A 27779-nucleotide genomic window follows, 5' to 3' on the forward strand; every position below is an offset into this window, starting at 1 on the left:
GGATGACATGTCCACCAGATCTGCATACCAAGTCCTGCGTGGCCACGCAGGAGCTATCAAAATCACCGAAGCTCTCTCCTGCTTGATCTTGGCAATCAGAAGAGGGAGCAGAGAAAACGGTGGAAACGCATAAGCCAGGCTGAAGGACCAGGGCGCTGCTAGAGCATCTATCAGCGCTGCCTTGGGAACCCTGGACCTGGACCCGTAACGAGGAAGCTTGGCGTTCTGACGAGACGCCATGAAATCCAGTTCTGGTTTTGCCCCATAGTTGAATCAACTGGGCAAATACCTCCGGATGGAGCTCCCACTCCCCCGGATGAAAAGTCTGCCGACTTAGGAAATCCGCCTCCCAGTTCTCTACTCCTGGGATATGGATAGCTGAGAGATGGCAAGAGTGAACCCTCTGCCCATAGAATTATCTTTGAGACCTCCAACATTGCAAGGGGGCTCCTTGTTCTCCCCTGATGGTTGATATAGGCTACAGTCGTGATGTTGTCCGACTGAAATCTGATGAACCTGACCGCAGCTAGCTGAGGCCAAGCCTGAAGAGCATTGAATATCGCTCTTAGTTCCAGAATGTTTATCGGAAGGAGGGCTTCCTCCTGAGTCCACGAACCCTGAGCCTTCAAGGAGTTCCAGACTGCGCCCCAGCCCAGAAGGCTGACATCTGTCGTCACTATAGTCCATTCTGGCCTGCGGAAACTCATTCCTCTGGACAGATGGACCCGAGATAGCCACCAGAGAAGAGAATCCCTGGTCTCTTGATCCAGATTTAGCAGAGGGGACCAATCTGTGTAATCCCCATTCCACTGATTGAGCATGCAAAGTTGCAGTGGTCTGAGATGTAGGCGGGCAAACGGAACTGTGTCCATTGCCGCTACCATTAAGTCGATTACTTCCATACACTGAGCCACCTCTCTGTCAGAAAAATCTTAATTTCTACTGAATCTATCAGAGTTCCTAGGAAGGAAACTCTTGTGAGAGGGGAGAGAGAACTCTTTTCTTCGTTCACCTTCCACCCGTGAGACCTCAGGAATGCCAGAACAATGTCCGTATGGGACTTGGCAATTTGAAAATTCGACGACTGTATCAGAATGTCGTCCAGGTAAGGAGCCACCGCTATGCCTCGTGGGCTTAGAACCGCCAGAAGGGACCCTAGAACCTTCGTAAAGATTCTTGGTGCTATGGCTAACCCGAAGGGAAGAGCCACAAACTGGTAATGCCTGTCTAGGAAGGCAAACCTGAGAAACCGATGATGATCTCTGTGTATCTGAATGTGGAGATAAGCATCCTTTAAGTCCACGGAAGTCATATATTGACCCTCCTGGATCATAGGTAGGATGTTTCGAATAGACTCCATCTTGAAGGATGGGACCCTGAGAAATTTGTTTAGGATCTTGAGATCCAAGATTGGTCTGAAAGTTCCCTCTTTTTTGGGAACTATAAACAGATTTGAATAGAATCCCTGCCAATGTTCCTCCCTTGGAACTGGGTGGATCACTCCCATAACCAGAAGGTCTTGAACGCAACGTAAGAATGCCTCTCTCTTTATCTGGTTTGCAGATAATTGTGAAAGATGAAATCTCCCCCTTTGGAGATGAGGCTTTGAAATCCAGAAGATATCCCTGGGAAACAATCTCCAGAGGCCAGGGATCCTGGACGTCTCTTGCCCAAGCCTGGGCGAAGAGAGAAAGTCTGCCCCCAACTAGATCCGGTCCCGGATCGGGGGCTACTCCTTCATGCTGTCTTAGAGGCAGCAGCAGGTTTTTTGGCCTGCTTTCCCTTATTCCAAGCCTGGTTAGGTCTCCAGACTGGCTTGTACTGGGCAAAATTTCCTTCTTGTTTTGCAGTAGAGGAAGTTGAAGCTGCGCCACTCTTGAAGTTTCGAAAGGAACGAAAATTAGTCCGTTTGGTCCTTAATTTGTTGGACCTATACTGGGGAAGGGCGTGGCCTTTTCCTCCAGTAATATCAAAAATGATCGCCTTCAGTCCAGGCCCGAATAGGGTCTGCCATTTGAAAGGGATGTTGAGAAGCTTAGACTTTGAAGTAACGTCAGCTGACCAGGATTTAGGCCATAGCGCCCTACGCGCCTGAATGGCAAATCCTGAATTCTTAGCCGTTAGCTTTGTTAAATGAAAAACGGCGTCAGAAATAAATGAATTGGCTAACTTAAGGGCTTTAAGCCTGTCTAGGATATCATCCAACGGGGTCTCCACCTGTAGAGCCTCTTCAAGAGACTCGAACCAGAAAGCCGCTGCAGTAGTGACTGGGGCAATGCATGCAAGAGGCTGGAGAATAAAACCTTGTTGTATAAAGATTTTCTTAAGGAAACCCTCTAATTTTTTATCCATTGGATCTAGGAAAGTACAACTGTTCTCGACGGGGATAGTTGTACGCTTAGCTATTGTAGAGACTGCTCCCTCCACCTTAGGGACCGTCTGCCACGAGTCCTGTGTAGCGGCATCTATGGGAAACATCTTTTTAAAAGCAGGAGGGGGAGAGAACGTACACCTGGTCTATTCCATTCCTTCGTAATAATTTCTGAAAACCTCTTAGGGATTGGAAAAACATTAGTGTAAACAGGCACTGCAAAGTATTTGTCCATTTTACACAATTTCTCTGGGACTACAATAGTTTCACAGTCATCCAGAGTCGCTAAAACCTCCCTGAGCAACAAGCGGAGGTGTTCAAGCTTAAATTTATATGCTGTCATTTCAGAGTCAGACTGGAGTAACGCCTTCCCTGAATCAGAAATGTCACCCACAGATAGAAGCTCTCCTGCTTCGGCTTCTGTACATTGTGAGGGTATATCAGACATAGCTACTAAAGCGTCAGAAAGCTCTGTATTTGTTCTAACCCCAGAGCTGTCACGCTTTCCTTGTAACCCTGGCAGTTTGGACAACACCTCTGTGAGGGTATGGTTCATAACTGTCGCCATGTCTTGTAAGGTAAACGCACTGGACGCGCCAGATGTACTTGGCGTCACTTGCGCGGGAGATATAGGTTCGGACACATTAGGAGAGCTAGGTCGTTTAACCTCCCTTTTGTCAGTCTGAGAAACCTCTGGTGATAAATCTTTAAAAGCCATAATATGATCTTTATAACTTATAGAAAGGTCAGTGCATTTGGTACACATTCTAAGAGGGGGTTCCACAATGGCTTCTAAACATAATGAACAAGGAGTTTCCTCTATGTCAGACATGTTTAAAAGACTAGTAATGGGACCAGCAAGCTTGGAAAACACTTTAATAAATGTGAAAAAGCAATTAAACAAAAACGGTACTGTGCCTTTAAGAGAAAAAAACTACCACATAAACTGCAAAACAGTGTTAAAAAGTAGTAAACTCTACAAAATTTTTACAGTGTGTATAAGAGACTAAAGCAGCATTGCACCCACTTGCAAATGGAGGCCCCAAACCGGATTAGAAAAACGGTAAAACCGTTAAAAAACAGTCAAACACACTGCCATAGCTCTGCTGTGGCTCCTACCTGCCCTTAAACACGCTTTTTGCAGGAAAAAAACCCTCTATAGTGGTCCTAGATGCCAGAGGACTCCTTTAGGGAAGCTGGATGTCTCAGTCTGAATATCAACTGCGCATACATAAAGTGCTTGAAAATAGGCCCCTCCCACCATGCACTCAATGTCAGAGGGCCTTAAAAAAGTACTCCTAGGAGTAATCTAACAAGCCATGTGGAAAACTAGGCCCCAAATAAAGATTTATCACCCTCAGAGAAAAAACGTTTTTTCTGTAAGTTATGCAAACGTTTTTACACTAAGCAATACGAGAGTTAACATGAATATTACCCTTATCTTGTAAGCATGATCCCAGTCGTTGTTAAATCACTGTATCAGGCTTACCTCAAATATATCAGGCACTGACAGCATTTTCTAGACCTTATCTCTCTAGAAAATAATATACTGCACATACCTCAAAGCAGGTGATCTGCAAACCGTCCCCCCAACTGAAGTTTTCTTTCCATACTCTTCAGTTATGTGTGAGAACAGCAATGGACCTTAGTTACAAACCGCTAAGATAATCAACCTCCAGGCAGATTCTTCTTCCAATTTCTGTCTGAGTAAAACAGTACAACGCCGGTACCGTTTAAAAATAAACTCTTGATTGAAGGTAAAAAATTACACTAAGTCACCACATATCTCTTGATACTTCCTTTCTTGTCGAGAGAATGACTGGGGGTGGCAGTTAGGGGAGGAGCTATATAGACAGCTCTGCTGTGGGTGTCCTCTTGCAACTTCCTGTTGGGAAGGAGAATATCCCACAAGTAATGGATGAACCCGTGGACTGGATACACCTTTACAAGAGAAAACACCCTACAACAAGTCTCTAAAGGAGAAACAGACTGTCTCTCAAAGTCAATATAAGTGCCTGCATGCTGCCTAAGGATACCCAACTAGGGTATATCATGTCCCAATCAGAGTTGCAGAATACATAAAGTGCACAATCTCCAAACTTTTAGAAGATAAAAGTCACTTACCTGCATTCTAGTCGTCCGGCAGTCAGACGACTCACAAAGTTTGAGAGGATGCTGCTCCTCACAGAGACCTTTGTAAAAAGAAAGGCAGAGTAAGCTTACTAAGGCTTTCTATACCAGGGCAGCAACATGTTAGGAAACCCACTTTACAAGTTCCTAACTGCTTTAAAGCCACCACAGACCTGCTGAAGAGACTAACGTGGAGTACAGCTATACCCAGATGTGATGGAAGGCCAGAGAAATCTTGCCCAGACTTCAAAATAAAAAAATCTTGATAGAAGAATCTTAAAGAATCTTAAATCAGGACACCTCTTTACTTCACCTCTTCCTTGTACTAGAGGCAAAGAGAATGACTGGGGGTTGTGGGAAGGGAAGTGATACTTAACAGCTTTGCTGTGGTGCCCTTTGCCTCCTCCTGCTGGCCAGGAGTGATATTCCCAACAGTAATTGATGATGATCAATGGACTCACCGTGTCATTAGAAAGAAAATACTCCCTTTCACATTAAGTGCTGATATGAAGAAATTCACAGAAGAGCAACCTGAAATTTAGCAGACAACCAATATCTAGCATATAATTTAGGAGCCTAAAAATGATTTATATTAGGACGTATGAAGCTGAATATGAAAAGTCTTGAGTCACAGTTTACACTTTTTGAAGCCATATAGCAAACCGGCTCCCAAGGACGACAAGCCAGATTGAAAACGTGACCTCTCTAGAAAAAACATAATTTATGCTTACCTGATAAATTCCTTTCTCCTGTAGTGTAGTCAGTCCACGGGTCATCCATTACTTATGGGATTATATCTCCTCCCTAACAGGAAGTGCAAGAGGATCACACAAGCAGAGCTGCTATATAGCTCCTCCCCTCTACGTCATACCCAGTCATTCGACCGAAACCAAACGAGAAAGGAGAAACTATAGGGTGCAGTGGTGACTGGAGATTAATTTAAAATTTAGACCTGCCGTAAAAACAGGGCGGGCCGTGGACTGACTACACTACAGGAGAAAGGAATTTATCAGGTAAGCATAAATTATGTTTTCTCCTGTTAAGTGTAGTCAGTCCACGGGTCATCCATTACTTATGGGATACCAATACCAAAGCTAAAAGTACACGGATGACGGGAGGGACAGGCAGGATCTTTACACGGAAGGAACCACTGCCTGTAGAACCTTTCTCCCAAAAACAGCCTCCGAAGAAGCAAAAGTGTCAAATTTGTAAAATTTCGAAAAGGTGTGAAGTGAAGACCAAGTTGCAGCCTTGCAAATCTGTTCAACAGAGGCCTCATTTTTAAAGGCCCAAGTGGAAGCCACAGCTCTAGTAGAATGAGCTGTAATTCTTTCAGGAGGCTGCTGTCCAGCAGTCTCATAGGCTAAACGTATTATGCTACGAAGCCAGAAAGAGAGAGAGGTAGCCGAAGCTTTTTGACCTCTCCTCTGTCCAGAATAAACGACAAACAGGGAAGAAGTTTGGCGAAAATCTTTAGTTGCCTGCAAATAAAATTTCAGGGCACGGACCACGTCCAGATTATGCAAAAGTCGTTCCTTCTTTGAAGAAGGATTAGGGCACAATGATGGAACAACAATCTCTTGATTGATATTCCTGTTAGTGACTACCTTAGGTAAGAACCCAGGTTTAGTACGCAGAACTATCTTGTCTGAATGAAAAATCAGATAAGGAGAATCACAATGTAAGGCCGATAACTCAGAGACTCTTCGAGCCGAGGAAATAGCCATTAAAAACAGAACTTTCCAAGATAACAGCTTGATATCAATGGAATGAAGGGGTTCAAACGGAACACCCTGTAAAACGTTAAGAACAAAGTTTAAGCTCCACGGCGGAGCAACAGTTTTAAACACAGGCTTAATCCTGGCCAAAGCCTGACAAAAAGCCTGAACGTCTGGAACTACTGACAGACGCTTGTGTAAAAGGATGGACAGAGCTGAGATCTGTCCCTTTTTAACGAACTAGCAGATAAACCCTTTTCTAAACCTTCTTGTAGAAAAGACAATATCCTAGGAATCCTAACCTTACTCCATGAGTAACTCTTGGATTCGCACCAATGCAAGTATTTACGCCATATTTTATGGTAAATTTTCCTGGTAACAGGTTTCCTAGCCTGTATTAAGGTATCAATCACTGACTCCGAGAATCCACGCTTTGATAGAATCAAGCGTTCAATCTCCATGCAGTCAGCCTCAGAGAAATTAGATTTGGATGTTTGAAAGGACCCTGAATCAGAAGGTCCTGTCTCAGAGGCAGAGACCATGGTGGACAGGACGACATGTCCACTAGATCTGCATACCAGGTCCTGCGTGGCCACGCAGGCGCTATTAGAATCACCGATGCTCTCTCCTGTTTGATCCTGGCAATCAATCGAGGAAGCATCGGGAAGGGTGGAAACACATAAGCCATGTTGAAGACCCAAGGTGCTGTCAGAGCATCTATCAGTACCGCTCCCGGGTCCCTGGATCCGTAACAAGGAAGCTTGGCGTTCTGGCGAGACGCCATGAGATCCAGATCTGATTTGTCCCAACGCCGAAGCAGTTGGGCAAATACCTCCGGATGAAGTTCCCACTCCCCCGGATGAAAAGTCTGGCGACTTAGGAAATCCCCCTCCCAGTTCTCCATGCCTGGGATGTGGATCGCTGACAGGTGGCAAGAGTGAGACTCTGCCCAGCGAATTATCTTTGAGACTTCCATCATCGCTAGGGAACTCCTTGTCCCTCCCTGATGGTTGATGTAAGCCACAGTCGTGATGTTGTCCGACTGGAACCTGATGAACCTCAGAGTTGCTAACTGAGGCCAAGCCAGAAGAGCATTGAAAACCGCTCTCAATTCCAGAATGTTTATTGGAAGGAGTTTCTCCTCCTGAGTCCATGATCCATGAGCCTTCAGGGAATTCCAGACAGCGCCCCAACCTAGCAGGCTGGCGTCTGTTGTTACAATCGTCCAATCTGGCCTGCTGAAGGGCATCCCCCTGGACAGATGTGGCCGAGAAAGCCACCATAGAAGAGAATCTCTGGTCTCTTGATTCAGATTCAGCATAGGGGACAAATCTGAGTAATCCCCATTCCACTGACTTAGCATGCATAATTGCAGTGGTCTGAGATGCAGGCGTGCAAAAGGTACTATGTCCATTGCCGCTACCATTAAGCCGATTACCTCCATGCATTGAGCCACTGACGGGTGTTGAATGGAATGAAGGACACGGCAAGCATTTAGAAGTTTTGTTAACCTGTCCTCTGTCAGGTAAATTTTCATTTCTACAGAATCTATAAGAGTCCCCAAGAAGGGAACTCTTGTGAGTGGCAATAGAGAACTCTTTTCTACGTTCACCTTCCACCCATGCGACCTTAGAAATGCCAGAACTAACTCTGTATGAGACTTGGCAGTTTGGAAACTTGACGCTTGTATCAGAATGTCGTCTAGGTACGGAGCTACCGATATTCCTCGCGGTCTTAGTACCGCCAGAAGAGAGCCCAGAACCTTTGTAAAGATTCTTGGAGCCGTAGCTAACCCGAAGGGAAGAGCTACAAACTGGTAATGCCTGTTTAGGAAGGCAAACCTTAGGTACCGATAATGATCTTTGTGAATCGGTATGTGAAGGTAGGCATCCTTTAAATCCACTGTGGTCATGTACTGACCCTTTTGGATCATAGGTAAGATTGTCCGAATAGTTTCCATTTTGAACGATGGAACTCTTAGGAATTTGTTTAGGATCTTTAAGTCCAAGATTGGTCTGAAGGTTCCCTCTTTTTTGGGAACCACAAACAGATTTGAGTAAAACCCTTGTCCTTGTTCCGACCGCAGAACTGGGTGGATCACTCCCATTATTAAAAGGTCTTGTACACAGCGTAGAAATGCCTCTTTCTTTATCTGGTTTGCTGACAATCTTGAAAGATGAAATCTCCCTTTTGGAGGAGAAGCTTTGAAGTCCAGAAGATATCCCTGAGATATGATCTCTAACGCCCAGGGATCCTGGACATCTCTTGCCCAAGCCTGGGCGAAGAGAGAAAGTCTGCCCCCCACTAGATCCGTTTGCGGATCGGGGGCCCTCACTTCATGCTGTCTTAGGGGCGGCAGCAGGCTTTCTGGCCTGCTTGCCCTTGTTCCAGGACTGGTTAGGTTTCCAGCCCTGTCTGTAGCGAGCAACAGTTCCTTCCTGTTTTGGAGCGGAGGAAGTTGATGCTGCTCCTGCCTTGAAGTTACGAAAGGCACGAAAATTAGACTGTTTAGCCCTTGGTTTGGCTCTGTCTTGAGGCAGGGCATAGCCCTTACCTCCAGTAATGTCAGAGATAATTTCTTTCAAACCGGGCCCGAATAATGTTTGCCCTTTGAAAGGTATGTTAAGCAATTTAGATTTAGAAGTCACATCGGCTGACCAGGATTTAAGCCACAGCGCTCTGCGCGCTTGAATGGCGAATCCGGAGTTCTTCGCCGTAAGCTTAGTTAAGTGTACTACGGCATCAGAAATAAATGAATTAGCTAGCTTAAGGACTCATCCAATGGAGCTGAGCTAATGGTCTCTTCCAGAGACTCAAACCAGAATGCCGCCGCAGCCGTGACAGGCGCAATGCATGCAAGGGGTTGTAATATAAAACCTTGTTGAACAAACATTTTCTTAAGGTAACCCTCTAACTTTTTATCCATTGGATCTGAAAAAGCACAGCTATCCTCCACCGGGATAGTGGTACGCTTAGCCAGAGTAGAAACTGCTCCCTCCACCTTAGGGACCGTCTGCCATAAGTCCCGTGTGGTGGCGTCTATTGGAAACATTTTTCTAAATATAGGAGGGGGTGAAAAAGGCACACCGGGTCTATCCCACTCCTTGTTAACAATTTCTGTAAGCCTTTTAGGTATAGGAAAAACGTCAGTACACGTCGGTACCGCAAAATATTTATCCAGCCTACATATTTTCTCTGGAATTGCAACCGTGTTACAATCATTCAGAGCCGCTAATACCTCCCCTAGTAATACACGGAGGTTCTCAAGCTTAAATTTAAAATTTGAAATGTCTGAGTCCAGTTTACTTGGATCAGATCTGTCACCCACAGAATGAAGCTCTCCGTTCTCATGTTCTGCAAATTGTGACGCAGTATCAGACATGGCTCTATTATTATCAGCGCACTCTGTTCTCACCCCAGAGTGGTCGCGCTTACCCCTAAATTCTGGCAATTTAGATAATACTTCAGTCATAACATTAGCCATGTCTTGCAAAGTGATTTGTAAGGGCCGCCCTGATGTACTTGGCGCCACAATATCATGTACCTCCTGAGCGGGAGACGAAGGTACTGACACGTGAGGAGAGTTAGTCGGCATAACTTCCCCCTCGTTGTCTGGTGAAATTTTCTTTACATGTACAGATTGGCTTTTATTTAAAGTAGCATCAATGCAATTAGTACACAAATTTCTATTGGGCTCCACATTGGCCTTTAAACATATTGCACAAAGAGATTCCTCTGTGTCAGACATGTTTAAACAAACTAGCAATTAGACTAGCAAGCTTGGAAAATACTTTTCAATATAAAAAACGTTACTGTGCCTTTAAGAAGCACAAAAAACTGTCACAGTTGAAATAACAATGAACCAAATTAGTTATAGCAACCAAATTTTCACAGTAAATGCATTAAGTTAGCAAAGGATTGCACCCACCAGCAATGGATGATTAACCCCTTAGTACCCAAAAACGGATAACAATTTAATATAATCGTTTTTATCACAGTCAAAGCACAGTCTCACAGGTCTGCTGTGAGTGATTACCTCCCTCAAAACTAGTTTTGGAGACCCCTGGGCTCTGTAGAGACGTCCTGGATCATGGAGGAAGAAATAGGAAGACTGTGACTGAATTTTTACTGCGCAATAAAGCGCCAAAATAGGCCCCTCCCACTCATAATACAACAGTGGGGAAGCTCAGTAAACTGATTTTATTCATAAACAAACGACAGCCATGTGGAAAAATAATGCCCATAAAGTTTAATCACCAAGTACCTCAGAGAAAAACGATTAACATGCCAGTAAACGTTTTAAATATAAAATTATGAAATGTTATTAAAAAGCCTGCTGCTAGTCGCTTTCACTGCAGTGGAGGCTCAAATATAAGTTAAATGTATACAGTATTTTCTTTGTGAAGTTCCATTCCCTAGAAATACCTCAGTGTAAACATACATACATATCAGCCTGATACCAGTCACTACTACTGCATTTAAGGCTGCACTTACATCACATCGGTATCAGCAGTATTTTCTCAGTCAATTCCATTCCTTAGAAAATAATATACTGCAACATACCTCCTTGCAGGTGAACCCTGCCCGCTGTCCCCTGTTCTGAAGTTACCTCACTCCTCAGAATGGCCGAGAACAGCAAATGGATCTTAGTTACGACCGCTAAGATCATACACAAACTCAGGTAGATTCTTCTTCTAATGCTGCCTGAGAAAGAACAACACACTCCGGTGCTGTTTAAAATAACAAACTTTTGATTGAAGAAATAAAAACTAAGTATAACAACCACAGTCCTCTCACACGACCTATCTATTAGTTAGGTGCAAGAGAATGACTGGGTATGACGTAGAGGGGAGGAGCTATATAGCAGCTCTGCTTGGGTGATCCTCTTGCACTTCCTGTTAGGGAGGAGATATAATCCCATAAGTAATGGATGACCCGTGGACTGACTACACTTAACAGGAGAAACAGCGTTCTGCCGTGGGCTGCATGAGCAACTCAGAACGGTGAACGCTTGAAAAAAATAAAAGAACTTTCAGCATGAAGTATTGTATACTTCATGAATGAAAGTCCCCTTTATTTGTTTCAATTGTCAATCCTAGGGTTTCACAAACACTAGGATTGACTTTCACTATAAAAACTGCTTTGCTTTGTAGGACCTGTCCATGGTGAGTTTTGAAATTACACTTATTCAGCTTCCATTGAGAAATAATTCTACAGCCTAAATGTAGCCACCAATCAGCAGGCGCTACCCAGGGTTCTGAAGCAAAAATGGTGCAGCTCCTAAGCTTACATTCCTGCTTTTCAAAAGAGATACCGAGAACAAAGAAAAATTAATACTAGGAGTAAATTAGAAAGTTGCTTAAAATTGCATGCTCATCTGAAACATGAAAGAAAATATTTGTGTTTCATATCCCTTTAATAATATTGTGTATTTTAGTTTGAAGGCAAGTTAAATTGCTTCATTTCTCATCTCTATGACAAATGGGAACTGCTTGGTATGTCAGAAAGTGGTGCTCTTTAAGTCAAACATTTTCTTCCAAGAAAAAAAAAAAAAGCAATTAAAAGCATAATGATCAGATACTGCTAGATGTGCACACACCTTTCTCTGTACATCAGTGAGTATTAAAAATTCCGCAGACAGATCCAGAGAGGCCTTTAACCCAGGCAGCACACTGGAACTAAAGGGGTCAGGAGAAAATCTGTAAAAAGGAAAATGGAGACTTATTAAAAACATACTGTAGAACAATGCAACCAGGAATCGGTGTCAGCCTTGGTGGGGCAGCTGATCTCTCACTATTAGGTGACAACACTGTCATTTGTATTCACTTTGGGGATCAAAGAACAAACATTTAAAAATAATTCTCGTGTGCCAGTACCTATCTGGCAAAATAAAATAGTGATGCACCTGTGCTACTGTACAGCTCCATAAAAACATACACACAGGATATGTATATTAAAAGTGGACTATTGTAACATACAATCAGAAAAAAATAAAAATGGTTCTCTTTTGTTTGCAAAGATTTGATACCGATAATAAATATGTAATCAAAAGCATAACTAGAAAATTAATGTCTGTCCATGAACAACAAAAATCATACTAAATACACTTTTATACACCACACTCAAGCTTACAATCTAAAGGTGAGATGTATGAAAGTGCGGAAAACATAAATTATGCTTACCTGATCATTTCCATCTGTATGGGAAGAGTCCACAGCTGCATTCCTTACTTGTGGGAAATACTGAACCTGGCTACCAGGAGGAGGAAAAGACACCCCAGCCAAAGGCTTAAATACCTCCCCCACTTCCTCATAACCCCAGTCATTCTGCCGAGGGAACAAAGAACAGTAGGAGAAATATCAGGGTGAAAGGTACCAGAAGAAAAAAATTCAAAATTTAGGGCCGCCCATCGGAGAACACGGGGGGGGGGAGCTGTGGACTCTTCCCATACAGATGGAAATGAAATTATCAGGTAAGCATAATTTATGTTTTCCATCTTAATATGGGAAGAGTCCACAGCTGCATTCCTTACTTGTGGGAAACATATAGCCAAGCTCTACAGTACACGGAATGGTAAAGGGAGGAAAAAACAGGTGGACCCTAATCCGAGAGCACCACAGCCTGCAAAACCTTTCTCCCGAAGGCCTCTTTTTTTTTTTTTTTTTTTTTTTTTTTTTTTTTTTTTTTGAAACCTTTTATTTTCAAACTTATAGGAGTAACAATGAGGGACACGCAGGTCCCAAACACAAACATCAATGGCATACAGGAGTATATGGTTATAAATAGAGCCAGGGGTCCCAAAGATGAGAAACAATAAAATATTAATAAGATTAGATGGACTCCCCTGGTGGAGAGATGACATCTCGCATTAGTCTGAGAACAAATGGGATGTCTGAAAAGGAACCTATATAACACAACACATGTCTTGGAGTCAGAACAAAGTCTAGGGAGGGGGGGAGGGGGAAGGAGGGGGGGTACAGAAGAGGAGAGGGAAACAGTGAGGAAGATGGTAGATAGATCAAGAAGAGTCAGGCTGTAGGCTTTAGGACGTGACAGGAGGGCTCCAGGAAGTATCGAACTTGTCTTTCCAATCGGCCCAAGCAAGTTCGAATATATCCAGTTTGTTTAAATCAAAATATATAGTCTTTTCCATGGTGTATAAGAAGGCCATGGTTTTCTCAATCTCGTTCCATGGAGGGGGTTTTCTTTTTTCCAGGACCTAGCCAGGTTAGTCTTAATAGAGGCCAATAAGTAGGTACTGAAGATAGCTTGATGCTTAGGTAGATCCTGTAAGCCCAGGTGGAGCAAAGCAGTAGCCGGGCCAGGCGGAATTCTGATTCCAAAATCAGTAAGGGCGCGGAAACCTTGAGACCATAAGATAGTAATTTTAGGGCATTCCCACCAAATGTGGAGCATGGTGCCCTGCAAACCACAGTTCCTCCAGCAAAGAGGCGACACACCTGAGTACATCCTTGCTAGGCGTGTGGGAACCAGGTACCAGTGAGAAATCACCTTGTAATAAGTTTCGAACATAGTGATGCAATGGAGGGTTTTTTTCGTCAGAAGGATGGCCCTTTGCCAGGCGTCTATCGAAATTTGGAAATGCAATAAAGCATCCCAGATCTGTAAGTGCGGGGCAATTTCAGGTGGGACAGTGCCATCGAGAGTCCTGTAATGGAACGATAATGGCCGGGTAAGTCTGTGACCCGTCTTCCAGACAGACTCCCATGGGGTGGACTGACGAGAGGTGGTGGGGAGAAAACCCCAACTTCTCAGGAGACTTTTAATCCTGATAGTTTCAAAAAAGAGGACCGGAGGAATATCTCCAGGGGAGCCCAGGAGAGTTGGGTCTATAAAGCCATCGGGCTGTGATGCGGACCAGAAGTCCGAGACCCGCCGAATCCCTAGTCTGGCCCATATATTCGGGTGAGTATCCGCCAACCCAGAGAGCAGACCAGCCACCGAAGTGATAGGGGAAGGGTGGGGGGCAATCAGTTGGCGATGCCGGATCTTGTCCCAGACCTGAAGGCATTCTGTGATGACTAGATTGCTGATACCTAAAATTCTGCGACTGTGTGGAGGAGTCCAAATAACGTCCTTGAGCAGGACATTATGTGGTAAAGAGGCCTGTTCAATCTCGCGCCATTTATCACGGGACTGAAGAACTCCCCACTGGGAAATGTGGGTAAGCATGGCCCCCTCGTAGTATTTTACCACAGAGGGGGAAGCCAGGCCTCCTAGATGTATAGGAAATTTCAGGTTTTTTTGAGCTATCCTGGGGGTCAAGCCCTTCCAAATAAACTTTGTTATTTCACTCTGGAACTGTAGCAAGAGTGACATAGGGACTCTGATGGGAAGGCACCTAAACAAGTAGGTGAGCTTAGGGAGGAAAGACATTTTAATAGATGCTATACGCCCCATCCACGAGATGGACTTGTGATCCCAAGCGTTTTTTAAGGATCTCAGTTCTGACAGCAAGGGGATGTAATTATCCTTGACCATTTTTGAGGCATTGTTAGATATTCTAACCCCCAGGTGTGTGACCTGCTCCAGAGGCCTCATTTTTGAAGGCCCAAGAGAAAACCACTGCTCTCGTGGAATGAGCCGTAATCCTCAGAGGAGGCTTATGTCCCGCCGTTTCTATGCTAAACGGAAGACACTGCTCAGACAAAAAGGTAAGGAAGTAAAAAAAAAAAGAGGCCCTCCGACCCATACGCTTCCCGGAAAAGAGAACAAACAGAGAAAGAGGTTTGTCTAAATTCCTTCGTGGCCCGAAGATAGAACTTCAAGGCACAAATTAAATCCAGAAATACATTGTAACCGTTCCTTCGATGAAGGAGGATTAGGACATAAGAAAGGAACCACAATCTCTTGATTAATGTTGCAAATTGACACAACCTTAGGAAGAAACCTAACCTTGGTTTGTAGAACAGGTTTATCGGCATGAAAAGCCAGATAAGGAGGGATGCATTGCAAGGCAGCAATCACAGATACTCTGCACGCAGAAGCAATAGCCAGTAGAAAAGGAACCTTCCAAGACAACAATTTAATGTCCATTTCATCCATAGGCTCCAACGGAGCCCGATGCAAAACCTTAAGGACAATATTTAAACTCCAAGGAGGAGCCTTAGATCTAAACACAGGTCTGATCCCAGCAAATCCTTAACAAATGGCTGCACAGCTCTGCAAACCTCTTGTGCAGTAACACAGACAGGGCCGAAAACTGTCCGGTCAGGGGACTTAGCAGAAAAGCCCTTCTCCAGTTCATCCTGGAGAACAGAATAAGTAGGTCCTCCACACCTTATGATAGATGCGACGGGCAACCAGTTTACGAGCTTGAATGAGAGTAAAAATAACTCTCTCCGAAAACCTTCTCTTGGCTAGGACTAAGCATTCAATCTCCACGCAGTCAGCCTCAGAGAATCTAGACATTGATGAACAAAGAGACATTGGTCAGTAGATCCCTGCGACAAGGTAACTTCCACGGAGATGACGACATCCCCACTAGATCCGTAAACCATATCCTTCGCGGCCAAGGCGGAGCGGTCAGTATCACCGACGCCTGCTTGACTCGAGTCACTACATTAGAAAGTAGTGGTAACGGTCGGAAAGGATAAATCGGATTGAAACTCCAAGGCACCGCTAAAGCATCGGTTAGCTCCACCCGAGGATCCCTGTACCTCGACCCCTATCTGGGTAGGTTGGTATTGAGACGTTATAAGATCTTACTCTTGCAAATCTCTGCAAACACTCGGGATGGAGAGACCATTCTCCCGGATGGAAGGATTGTCTGCTGAGGAAGTCCGCTTCCCAGTTGTCCACACATGGAATGTGGAAAGTTGACAGCGAACAAAAGCGGGTCTCCCTCACACCAAAATCCGAGATAGTTCCCTCAACACTAGGGAGCTTCTCGTTCCCCCCTGATGGTTGATGTAAGTCACCGAGGAAATATTGCTTGATTGGAATCTGATTAACTGGGACAAACCCAGCAGAGCCCAAGCCTTCAGATAATTGTATATTGCCCGAAGATCCAAAATGAGATCGGGGGGGGGGGGGGGATCTTTACCTCCTGAGACCAGAGGCCCTGTGCCTTCCTGGCACCCCAAACAGCTCCCCATCCTGACAGACTCGCAACCGTAGTCACAATCACCCAGGATGGTCGAGACGTCCCTCAGGACAAGAGATCAGGGCGAAACCACCAAGAGAACGATTCTCCTGATTGGTTGTCCAGAGAAATCTGTTGAGACAGATCCAAATGGTCGCTGTTCCACTAGTTCAGCATGCGCAGTTGCAACAGTCTGAGGTGAAACCTGGTAAAGGAAATGATGTCCAGGCTGGACAAAATGAGACCAATCACCTCCATACACCAAGCCACAGGTGGCCTTAAGGACATCAAGAGGGCAAGACATGTTTAAGCTAGCTTGCAACGTCTCTGGTCTGTTAGAAATATTCTTACGTCTATGGAGACTATTATAGTACCCGAGAATTCTACAATGGTACTTGATACAAGAGAACTCTCTCTAGATTATCTGCCATCCATGGGATCGAAGAAGAAAGAGGAGATATTCCGAATGGTACCTCTTCGAAAAATTTCTTTAGCTAGACCAAACGGAAGGGCAATAAACTGAAGTGCTGGTCCAGGAATGCAAACCTTAGGAACTGGAAGTGGTCCTTGAAGATTGGTATGTGAAGGGAGCATCCTTCAGATCTACCGTGGTCATGAACTACCCATCTCAAAAGAGGGTAAGAGTGGACTTTGTCTCCATCTTAAACGAGGGGGCATTTAAAAACCTGCTTAAGCACTTTAGATCCAGAATCGGATGGAAAGTTCATTCTTAGGGACCAAGAAAGGTTTGAATAGAATCCCAAACTTCTCACTGCGATCGGCACCAGGACAATAACTCCTAGAGGACAGATCCCATACACACTCCAGAAAGGCTTCCTTCCTTTCTGGTCAGGAAGAACCTGCCCTTGGGTGGCTGAGACTTAAAAAAATCTTGAAATCCTGAGCTATGACCTACAGGACCCATGGATCCTGCACGTCCCTGAACCAAGCAACTGAAAAGAGCGACATACTGCCCCCTACACGTTCCAGAAGATGAACGCCCATTCATGCCAACGTCGACTCAGCAGGCTTCTTGCTCTGCTTGGATTTATTCCAGGACTGAGTTGACTTCCAAGAGCTCTTGGTTTGCTCTGGCTTAGCGGAGGACTGCTGACATGGGCTTTATCAGAACGAAAATCATCCCTTAGATTAGTTCATATACTCTTGCGGTAGGAGGGCACCTTTGCCCTCTGACACCATGGAGATAATTGAGTTCAGGCCTGGACCAGACAAAATCATTCCCTTAAAGGGAGGGAAGAAGTCTAGACTTAGAAGTCATATCCACAGACCATGACTCCAGCCAGAGCCCGACGGGCCTGAACAGAAAAAGCTGAAGCCATAGCATTCAAGCGAATAAGCTGCCTAATAGCAGCACAGATAAAAGAATTAACAACCCTCAAGGCCGTAAATCTTTTCTGAGTAACGTCAAGGGGACCCTCCACCCCGATCAAATCCTATGAGGAGACACACCTGAAGGTAGCTTCTCCAGTAACCGCGGCAACAGCCGCCGCCGGTTTAAACAAATATCCTGTATGTTGAAACATCCTTCTTAAGAGAGTTTCCATCTTTTATCCATGGGTTCTTCAAACGAAGAACTATCCCAAAGCGGGATAGTAGTACGTTTAGCAAGGGTGAAGATAACGCCATCCCATTTTGGGACGAAACCTCACAATTCCATTGATAGTCCAGGACCGGGGGCAATTTGTTAAAGGGAGAAGGGGGGAAAAGGAATCCAATCCTGCCCCATTCATTCATAATAACGTTCGCCATCTAACAGGAGCAGGGAAGGATAAGGCACCACCCTGTCCTCAAACTCTATCCAATTTAGGAATTAAAGGTTCATCAGGAAATTTGGCCTCTGGGACCTCTTTCGCCAAAAAACTTCCTTTAGAAGAAAGCGCAAATTCCTAAACTAAAGTCTGGTTCCGCCGCAGCCGGAGGTTTAGAGGCAGCAGACTCCGACCCAGAATGTTCATACTCTGAAGTCTCAGAAAGAACTTCATCCTCGTATAACCTTCAGTTAAATCCAATAAATTATCTGATGTACTCTGGGAAGGAGTGCAATATGTAACCTTTCGCTTGCGCTTAGCAGGGCGAGGTAAAGCATTAAAGGCCTGGTGAAAAAAAGGCCCCCTCCAGATGGAGGATTAGCAATGTTAATTGCTAAAACTGCATGTGTAGAGATATAAGAATGTCGGGTACGCACCTCACTGGACGACAACTCTTTAAAGGTTGACGGCTCAGTGGTATCAAACATGTTTGATATTATCACATTATCAAGGCATATGGAACATAATTGAGAGGGCAGAACTCACCATATAAAACAGGAATTACTCATTAGGAATAGAGGGAGTGCCCTCTAAAGTAACAGAATCCTCCATTGCTAGTGCAATAACCGGAGAACTAGAGAAATAAAACTTTTTTTATTCAAAAAAGGCACCCTTATACCCCAATGGCTGGGGCAGTCACCACCTCCTATGACCCAGACAGTACAGAGATTTAAGACTCCTCTCTTATAGACACCCGGTCAGGAAAAGGGAATAAATCATATGGTGCACAATGCAGGACCGTCCCTGCTATGAGAAAGCGCGCCAAGCTTGTAAGCTGCATGGCTCTCAAAGTGAAACCTGTATATTCCATAACAGCCTATGAGCCCAAACATCTCACATAAAAGCAGCATAAAATCAAAAACATATAAGATTATTCCCCCCCTGTTCAATAATCCCAGTAAGGAGATATTAACCCTTGATTCTATACAGACTAAAGGAGTCACACTGTGACCCTGTCTTGCGTTATCATACATGAATAAAATATGAAACGATCTTACCAGAATCTACGCTGTGGAACAGGAACACGGCCCTTCAAGTGTGACAGATAGTAGCATCGCTTCTGACATGGACTTGAGTGAAGAAAGCAGGCAGAGAAACTCGTCAACGCTGATTGCCTATGGAGCTTTTAATAGGAGTCGGGATGGTTTCGCAGAAAGACTCTCCCTGCATCTCCGGACTCTAACTTTCCTCCATGCTCTCACTGAGAGGCTGACAGGACTACTTAAAACTCCAGTCCCATCTCAAAGAGTACTACCCTCCATAAGAGACTACTCCGAAATCTTCTAACACTTCTCTGCCAACCTCCTGTGATGAAAGGCAAAGAATGACTGGGGTTATGAGGAAGTGGGGGAGGTATTTAAGCCTTTGGCTGGGGTGTCTTTGCCTCCTCCTGGTGGCCAGGTTCAGTATTTCCCACAAGTTAGGAATGCAGCTGTGGACTCTTTCCATATTAAGATGGAAAGTAAACTAGAGTAAGATGCTGGTGAAAAGTGCAGGTGAGTGCTGGCTGATCTATAAAATAAGGAGTTATGCATATTAGAGCATATGTGATGAGGTTTAGCAGTAAGAAGAGCATAGAATGTAACATGTCATGTAACTGACTTAGCTGTGGGTGGATAAGAAATAAGTGTGTTACTCAGAGAATCGTGTGCTGTAAAAAGCACACAGATTGTGCTTTTCATGAGAGGGTTACAGGTGTGGGATGCACTCCAGACACATTTAAAAGTACAGAACCTAATAAAATGCTTTAGGGAACTACATTGTTGCACCCACACATTAGGAATGGACAAAACTGCTCAGTGTTAATTTCCCACTCATTCATTAAACATTAATCAGCCCTTCATGGGAAGTAGTATCTTACCTGATTGTCTGCAAGCACGTCCAGGACACTGTGCACCACATTTTCAGCTCTTTGTTCTGATCTGCTCCTGTAATTAGGAACCTCCAGAAAGGAACACTGCAGAAGGAGGAACAATTTAGTCAGGTGGTGAGACAGCTCAACTGGCTAAGGCTCCAAACTGCAGAACCTGTTTATATTTTCACACCTCTTGGATACAGGTTCAAATCAGCTTTTCAGCCTTCCGAGGTAAAAAAACTGAGTACCGTTAAAATAAATTATTTATCAGCAGCCCTTTATTTGGTAACAGCCAAGGCCTGAATTCTTTAATTGCACCTTGAATAAGGAGAAAAGCACTTTATAAATAATACTATTTAAGTATTACGCAAAAAAGGGAAAAATAAGCCAGAATTGACCAAACTGAAACATTAACAGGTCATTGACTTATGAATGAACAAAGTGTAATTACTGAAATATTTCCATATTACTTAAGACTTTTACAGTACAACACAGGAAAGTTTAGTAGCAAAAAAAAAAAAAAAAGATAAAATCCTTTCATATATTCTAGTTAAAGGGACACTGAACCCAAATTTTTTCTTTTGCGATTCAGATAGAGCGTGCAATTTTAAGCAACTTTCTAATTTACTCCTATTATCAAATTTTCTTCAATCTCTTGATATCTTTATTTGAAAAGCAAGAATGTAAGATAAGATGCCTGCCTATTTTTGGTGAACAACCTGGGTTGTTCTTGCTGATTGGTGGATAAATTCACCCACAAATAAAAAAAACATAATTTATGTAAGAACTTACCTGATAAATTCATTTCTTTCATATTAACAAGAGTCCATGAGCTAGTGACGTATGGGATATACATTCCTACCAGGAGGGGCAAAGTTTCCCAAACCTTAAAATGCCTATAAATACACCCCTCACCACACCCACAAATCAGTTTAACGAATAGCCAAGAAGTGGGGTGATAAGAAAAAAAGTGCGAAGCATATAAAATAAGGAATTGGAATAATTGTGCTTTATACAAAAAAATCATAACCACCACAAAAAAGGGTGGGCCTCATGGACTCTTGTTAATATGAAAGAAATGAATTTATCAGGTAAGTTCTTACATAAATTATGTTTTCTTTCATGTAATTAACAAGAGTCCATGAGCTAGTGACGTATGGGATAATGACTACCCAAGATGTGGATCTTTCCACACAAGAGTCACTAGAGAGGGAGGGATAAAATAAAGACAGCCAATTCCTGCTGAAAATAATCCACACCCAAAATAAAGTTTAACAAAAAACATAAGCAGAAGATTCAAACTGAAACCGCTGCCTGAAGAACTTTTCTACCAAAAACTGCTTCAGAAGAAGAAAATACATCAAAATGGTAGAATTTAGTAAAAGTATGCAAAGAGGACCAAGTTGCTGCTTTGCAGATCTGGTCAACCGAAGCTTCATTCCTAAACGCCCAGGAAGTAGATACTGACCTAGTAGAATGAGCTGTAATTCTTTGAGGCGGAATTTTACCCGACTCAACATAGGCAAGATGAATTAAAGATTTCAACCAAGATGCCAAAGAAATGGCAGAAGCTTTCTGGCCTTTCCTAGAACCGGAAAAGATAACAAATAGACTAGAAGTCTTACGGAAAGATTTCGTAGCTTCAACATAATATTTCAAAGCTCTAACAACATCCAAAGAATGCAATGATTTCTCCTTAGAATTCTTAGGATTAGGACATAATGAAGGAACCACAATTTCTCTACTAATGTTGTTGGAATTCACAACTTTAGGTAAAAATTCAAAAGAAGTTCGCAACACCGCCTTATCCTGATGAAAAATCAGAAAAGGAGACTCACACGAAAGAGCAGATAATTCAGAAACTCTTCTAGCAGAAGAGATGGCCAAAAGGAACAAAACTTTCCAAGAAAGTAATTTAATGTCCAATGAATGCATAGGTTCAAACGGAGGAGCTTGAAGAGCTCCCAGAACCAAATTCAAACTCCAAGGAGGAGAAATTGACTTAATGACAGGTTTTATACGAACCAAAGCTTGTACAAAACAATGAATATCAGGAAGAATAGCAATCTTTCTGTGAAAAAGAACAGAAAGAGCGGAGATTTGTCCTTTCAAAGAACTTGCGGACAAACCCTTATCTAAACCATCCTGAAGAAACTGTAAAATTCTCGGTATTCTAAAAGAATGCCAAGAAAAATGATGAGAAAGACACCAAGAAATATAAGTCTTCCAGACTCTATAATATATCTCTCGAGATACAGATTTACGAGCCTGTAACATAGTATTAATCACGGAGTCAGAGAAACCTCTATGACCAAGAATCAAGCGTTCAATCTCCATACCTTTAAATTTAAGGATTTCAGATCCGGATGGAAAAAAGGACCTTGTGACAGAAGGTCTGGTCTTAACGGAAGAGTCCATGGCTGGCAAGATGCCATCCGGACAAGATCCGCATACCAAAACCTGTGAGGCCATGCCGGAGCTATTAGCAGAACAAACGAGCATTCCCTCAGAATCTTGGAGATTACTCTTGGAAGAAGAACTAGAGGTGGAAAGATATAGGCAGGATGATACTTCCAAGGAAGTGATAATGCATCCACTGCCTCCGCCTGAGGATCCCGGGATCTGGACAGATACCTGGGAAGTTTCTTGTTTAGATGAGAGGCCATCAGATCTATCTCTGGAAGCCCCCACAATTGAACAATCTGAAGAAATACCTCTGGGTGAAGAGACCATTCGCCCGGATGCAACGTTTGGCGACTGAGATAATCCGCTTCCCAATTGTCTACACCTGGGATATGAACCGCAGAGATTAGACAGGAGCTGGATTCCGCCCAAACCAAAATTCGAGATACTTCTTTCATAGCCAGAGGACTGTGAGTCCCTCCTTGATGATTGATGTATGCCACAGTTGTGACATTGTCTGTCTGAAAACAAATGAACGATTCTCTCTTCAGAAGAGGCCAAAACTGAAGAGCTCTGAAAACTGCACGGAGTTCCAAGATATTGATCGGTAATCTCACCTCCTGAGATTCCCAAACTCCTTGTGCCGTCAGAGATCCCCACACAGCTCCCCAACCTGTGAGACTTGCATCTGTTGAAATTACAGTCCAGGTCGGAAGAACAAAAGAAGCCCCCTGAATTAAACGATGGTGATCTGTCCACCACGTTAGAGAGTGCCGAACAATCGGTTTTAAAGATATTAATTGATATATCTTCGTGTAATCCCTGCACCATTGGTTCAGCATACAGAGCTGAAGAGGTCGCATGTGAAAACGAGCAAAGGGGATCGCGTCCGATGCAGCAGTCATAAGACCTAGAATTTCCATGCATAAGGCTACCGAAGGGAATGATTGAGACTGAAGGTTTCGACAGGCTGTAATCAATTTTAGACGTCTCTTGTCTGTTAAAGACAAAGTCATGGACACTGAATCTATCTGGAAACCCAGAAAGGTTACCCTTGTTTGAGGAATCAAAGAACTTTTTGGTAAATTGATCCTCCAACCATGATCTTGAAGAAACAACACAAGTCGATTCGTATGAGACTCTGCTAAATGTAAAGACGGAGCAAGTACCAAGATATCGTCCAAATAAGGAAATACCACAATACCCTGTTCTCTGATTACAGACAGAAGGGCACCGAGAATCTTTGTGAAAATTCTTGGAGCTGTAGCAAGGCCAAACGGTAGAGCCACAAATTGGTAATGCTTGTCTAGAAAAGAGAATCTCAGGAACTGATAATGATCTGGATGAATTGGAATATGCAGATATGCATCCTGTAAATCTATTGTGGACATATAATTCCCTTGCTGAACAAAAGGCAATATAGTCCTTACAGTTACCATCTTGAACGTTGGTATCCTTACATAACGATTCAATAATTTTAGATCCAGAACTGGTCTGAAGGAATTCTCCTTCTTTGGTACAATGAAGAGATTTGAATAAAACCCCATCCCCTGTTCCGGAACTGGAACTGGCATAATTACTCCAGCCAACTCTAGATCTGAAACACAATTCAGAAATGCTTGAGCTTTCACTGGATTTACTGGGACATGGGAAAGAAAAAATCTCTTTGCAGGAGGTCTCATCTTGAAACCAATTCTGTACCCTTCTGAAACAATGTTCTGAATCCAAAGATTGTGAACAGAATTGATCCAAATTTCTTTGAAAAAACGTAACCTGCCCCCTACCAGCTGAACTGGAATGAGGGCCGTACCTTCATGTGAACTTAGAAGCAGGCTTTGCCTTTCTAGCAGGCTTGGATTTATTCCAGACTGGAGATGGTTTCCAAACTGAAACTGCTCCTGAGGACGAAGGATCAGGCTTTTGTTCTTTGTTGAAACGAAAGGAACGAAAACGATTGTTAGCCCTGTTTTTACCTTTAGACTTTTTATCCTGTGGTAAAAAAGTTCCTTTCCCACCAGTAACAGTTGAAATAATAGAATCCAACTGAGAACCAAATAATTTGTTTCCCTGGAAAGAAATGGAAAGTAGAGTTGATTTAGAAGCCATATCAGCATTCCAAGTCTTAAGCCATAAAGCTCTTCTGGCTAAGATAGCCAGAGACATAAATCTAACATCAACTCTAATAATATCAAAAATGGCATCACAGATGAAATTATTAGCATGCTGGAGAAGAATAATAATATCATGAGAATCACGATTTGTTACTTGTTGCGCTAGGGTTTCCAACCAAAAAGTTGAAGCTGCAGCAACATCAGCCAATGATATAGCAGGTCTAAGAAGATTACCTGAACATAGATAAGCTTTTCTTAGAAAAGATTCAATTTTTCTATCTAAAGGATCTTTAAACGAGGTACCATCTGACGTAGGAATGGTAGTACGTTTAGCAAGGGTAGAAATAGCCCCATCAACTTTAGGGATTTTGTCCCAAAATTCTAACCTGTCAGGCGGAACAGGATATAATTGCTTAAAACGTTTAGAAGGAGTAAATGAATTACCCAATTTATCCCATTCCTTAGCAATTACTGCAGAAATAGCATTAGGAACAGGAAAGACTTCTGGAATAACCGCAGGAGCTTTAAAAACCTTATCCAAACGTATAGAATTAGTATCAAGAGGACTAGAATCCTCTATTTCTAAAGCAATTAGTACTTCTTTAAGTAAAGAGCGAATAAATTCCATCTTAAATAAATATGAAGATTTATCAGCATCAATCTCTGAGACAGAATCCTCTGAACCAGAAGAGTCCAAAGAATCAGAATGATGGTGTTCATTTAAAAATTCATCTGTAGAGAGAGAAGATTTAAAAGACTTTTTACGTTTACTAGAAGGAGAAATAACAGACAAAGCCTTCTTTATGGATTCAGAAACAAAATCTCTTATGTTATCAGGAACATTCTGCACCTTAGATGTTGAGGGAACTGCAACAGGCAATGGTACATCACTAAAGGAAATATTATCTGCTTTAACAAGTTTGTCATGACAATTATTACAAACAACAGCTGGAGGAATAGCTACCAAAAGTTTACAGCAGATACACTTAGCTTTGGTAGATCCAGCAGGCAGTGGTTTTCCTGTAGTATCTTCTGGCTCAGATGCAACGTGAGACATCTTGCAATATGTAAGAGAAAAAACAACATATAAAGCAAAATAGATCAAATTCCTTATAAGACAGTTTCAGGAATGGGAAAAAAATGCCAAACATCAAGCTTCTAGCAACCAGAAGCAAATGAAAAATTAGACTGAAATAATGTGGAGACAAAAGCGACGCCCATATTTTTTGGCGCCAAATAAGACGCCCACATTATTTGGCGCCTAAATGCTTTTGGCGCCAAAAATGACGCCACATCCGGAACGCCGACATTTTTGGCGCAAAATAACGTCAAAAAATGACGCAACTTCCGGCGACACGTATGACGCCGGAAACGGAAAAGAATTTTTGCGCCAAAAAAGTCCGCGCCAAGAATTGATAATTTAAAGCATAATCCCAAATATGAAACTGACTGTCTGGAAATAAGGAAAGTTGAACATTCTGAGTCAAGGCAAATAAATGTTTGAATACATATATTTAGAACTTTATAAATAAAGTGCCCAACCATAGCTTAGAGTGTCACAGAAAATAAGACTTACTTACCCCAGGACACTCATCTACATGTTTGTAGAAAGCCAAACCAGTACTGAAACGAGAATCAGTAGAGGAAATGGTAAATATAAGAGTATATCGTCGATCTGAAAAGGGAGGTAAGAGATGAATCTCTACGACCGATAACAGAGAACCTTATGAAATAGACCCCGTAGAAGGAGATCACTGCATTCAATAGGCAATACTCTCCTCCATCCCTCTGACATTCACTGTACGCTGAGAGGAAAACCGGGCTCCAACTTGCTGCGGAGCGCATATCAACGTAGAATCTAGCACAAACTTACTTCACCACCTCCCTTGGAGGCAAAGTTTGTAAAAACTGATTTGTGGGTGTGGTGAGGGGTGTATTTATAGGCATTTTAAGGTTTGGGAAACTTTGCCCCTCCTGGTAGGAATGTATATCCCATACGTCACTAGCTCATGGACTCTTGTTAATTACATGAAAGAAAAGTGTTGTCTAAGGTCTGAACCAAAAATTGGCTGTCTCCTTAGCTTAGATGCCTTCTTTTTCAAATAAAGATAGCAAGAGAATGAAGAAAAAAAATAATAGGAGTCAAATTAGAAAGTTGCTTAAAATTGCATGCTCTATCTGAATTATGAAAGAAAGAAAAAAAAATGGGTTCAATATATATATATACACCCACCTCTGCCAACTCATAATAGATAATAATTGTAATTGTCATGTGAATACTCTAGTTTTCACAAGAGGGGATGGAAAATACATGAGATGTTGTAAATAATGTTGTCCCTTTGTTTTTATCAAAGTTACTGAGCAGAATATATCAATTAAAATTCAATGAGTAACGGCACCTTTTCATTCACAAAAAAAGAGATATAGAATACTAATCTTGACCCATTAAAGATGTAGCGAACATTTATCTGAGTCCAAAGCTCGCCATAGACTGGAACACGCCTTTCTTCTCACCTTTATCCATAAAGCAGCTATTGAGTCCTGACAAGCTGGCTAGTGAGAATGGCAGATGCCGATACGGAGTATAATATGCTTAAAGGTATACTAAACCAAAATTTTTTTTCATGATTCAGATAGAACATTCAATTCTAAGCAACTTTCTAATTTACTCCTATTATCATTTATTTGTTCTCTTGCTATCTTTATTTGAAAAAGCAAGAATGTAAGCTTAAGAGATGGCCCATTTTTGGTTCAGCACCTGGATTTTGCTTGCTGATTGGTGGCTAAATGTACCCACCAATCAGTAAGCGCTATCCACAGTGCTTAAAAAAAATGGGCCCGCTCCTTAACTTAGATTACTGATTTTTCAAATAAAGATAGCAAGAAAAGGAAGAAAAATTAATAGTAAATTTGAAAGTTGCTTAAAATTGCATGCTCTCCTATCTGAATCAAGAAAGAAAAAAAAAAATTATGCTTACCTGGAAAAAAATTGTTTCTTTTTAGACACGATGAGTCCACGGATTTCATCCTTACTTGTGGGATATTCACCTCCTGGTCAGCAGGAGGAGGCAAAGAGCACCACAGCAGAGCTGCTATATATAGCTCCTCCCCTTCCCTCCCACTACAGTAATTCGACCGAAGTTAGGAAGAGAAAGAAAAAGCAAAGGTGCAGAGGTGTCTGAAGTTTACAAAAATGAAAAACCGTTGACTCATTGTGTCTAAAAAGAAACAAATGTATCAGGTAAGCATAAATTTTC

General features: G+C 42.7%; 1 protein-coding gene across 1 annotated transcript in view; it reads right to left on the minus strand.

Moving 5' to 3' along the window:
• The window catches only part of EDC4 (enhancer of mRNA decapping 4), a 425877-nt gene that overhangs the window by 270136 nt on the left and 127962 nt on the right, over positions 1–27779 (minus strand). Inside the window, exons 10-11 of the mRNA XM_053715906.1 lie at positions 20015–20110; positions 11819–11918 (exon numbers count right to left, since the gene is read on the minus strand). Of these exons, the coding sequence (XP_053571881.1) occupies positions 11819–11918; positions 20015–20110 (196 nt within the window). The remainder of the gene's footprint in view (positions 1–11818; positions 11919–20014; positions 20111–27779) is intronic.

The sequence above is a fragment of the Bombina bombina genome, chromosome 1, assembly GCF_027579735.1.
Source record: "Bombina bombina isolate aBomBom1 chromosome 1, aBomBom1.pri, whole genome shotgun sequence".
NCBI classification, from domain to species: Eukaryota; Metazoa; Chordata; class Amphibia; order Anura; family Bombinatoridae; genus Bombina; species Bombina bombina.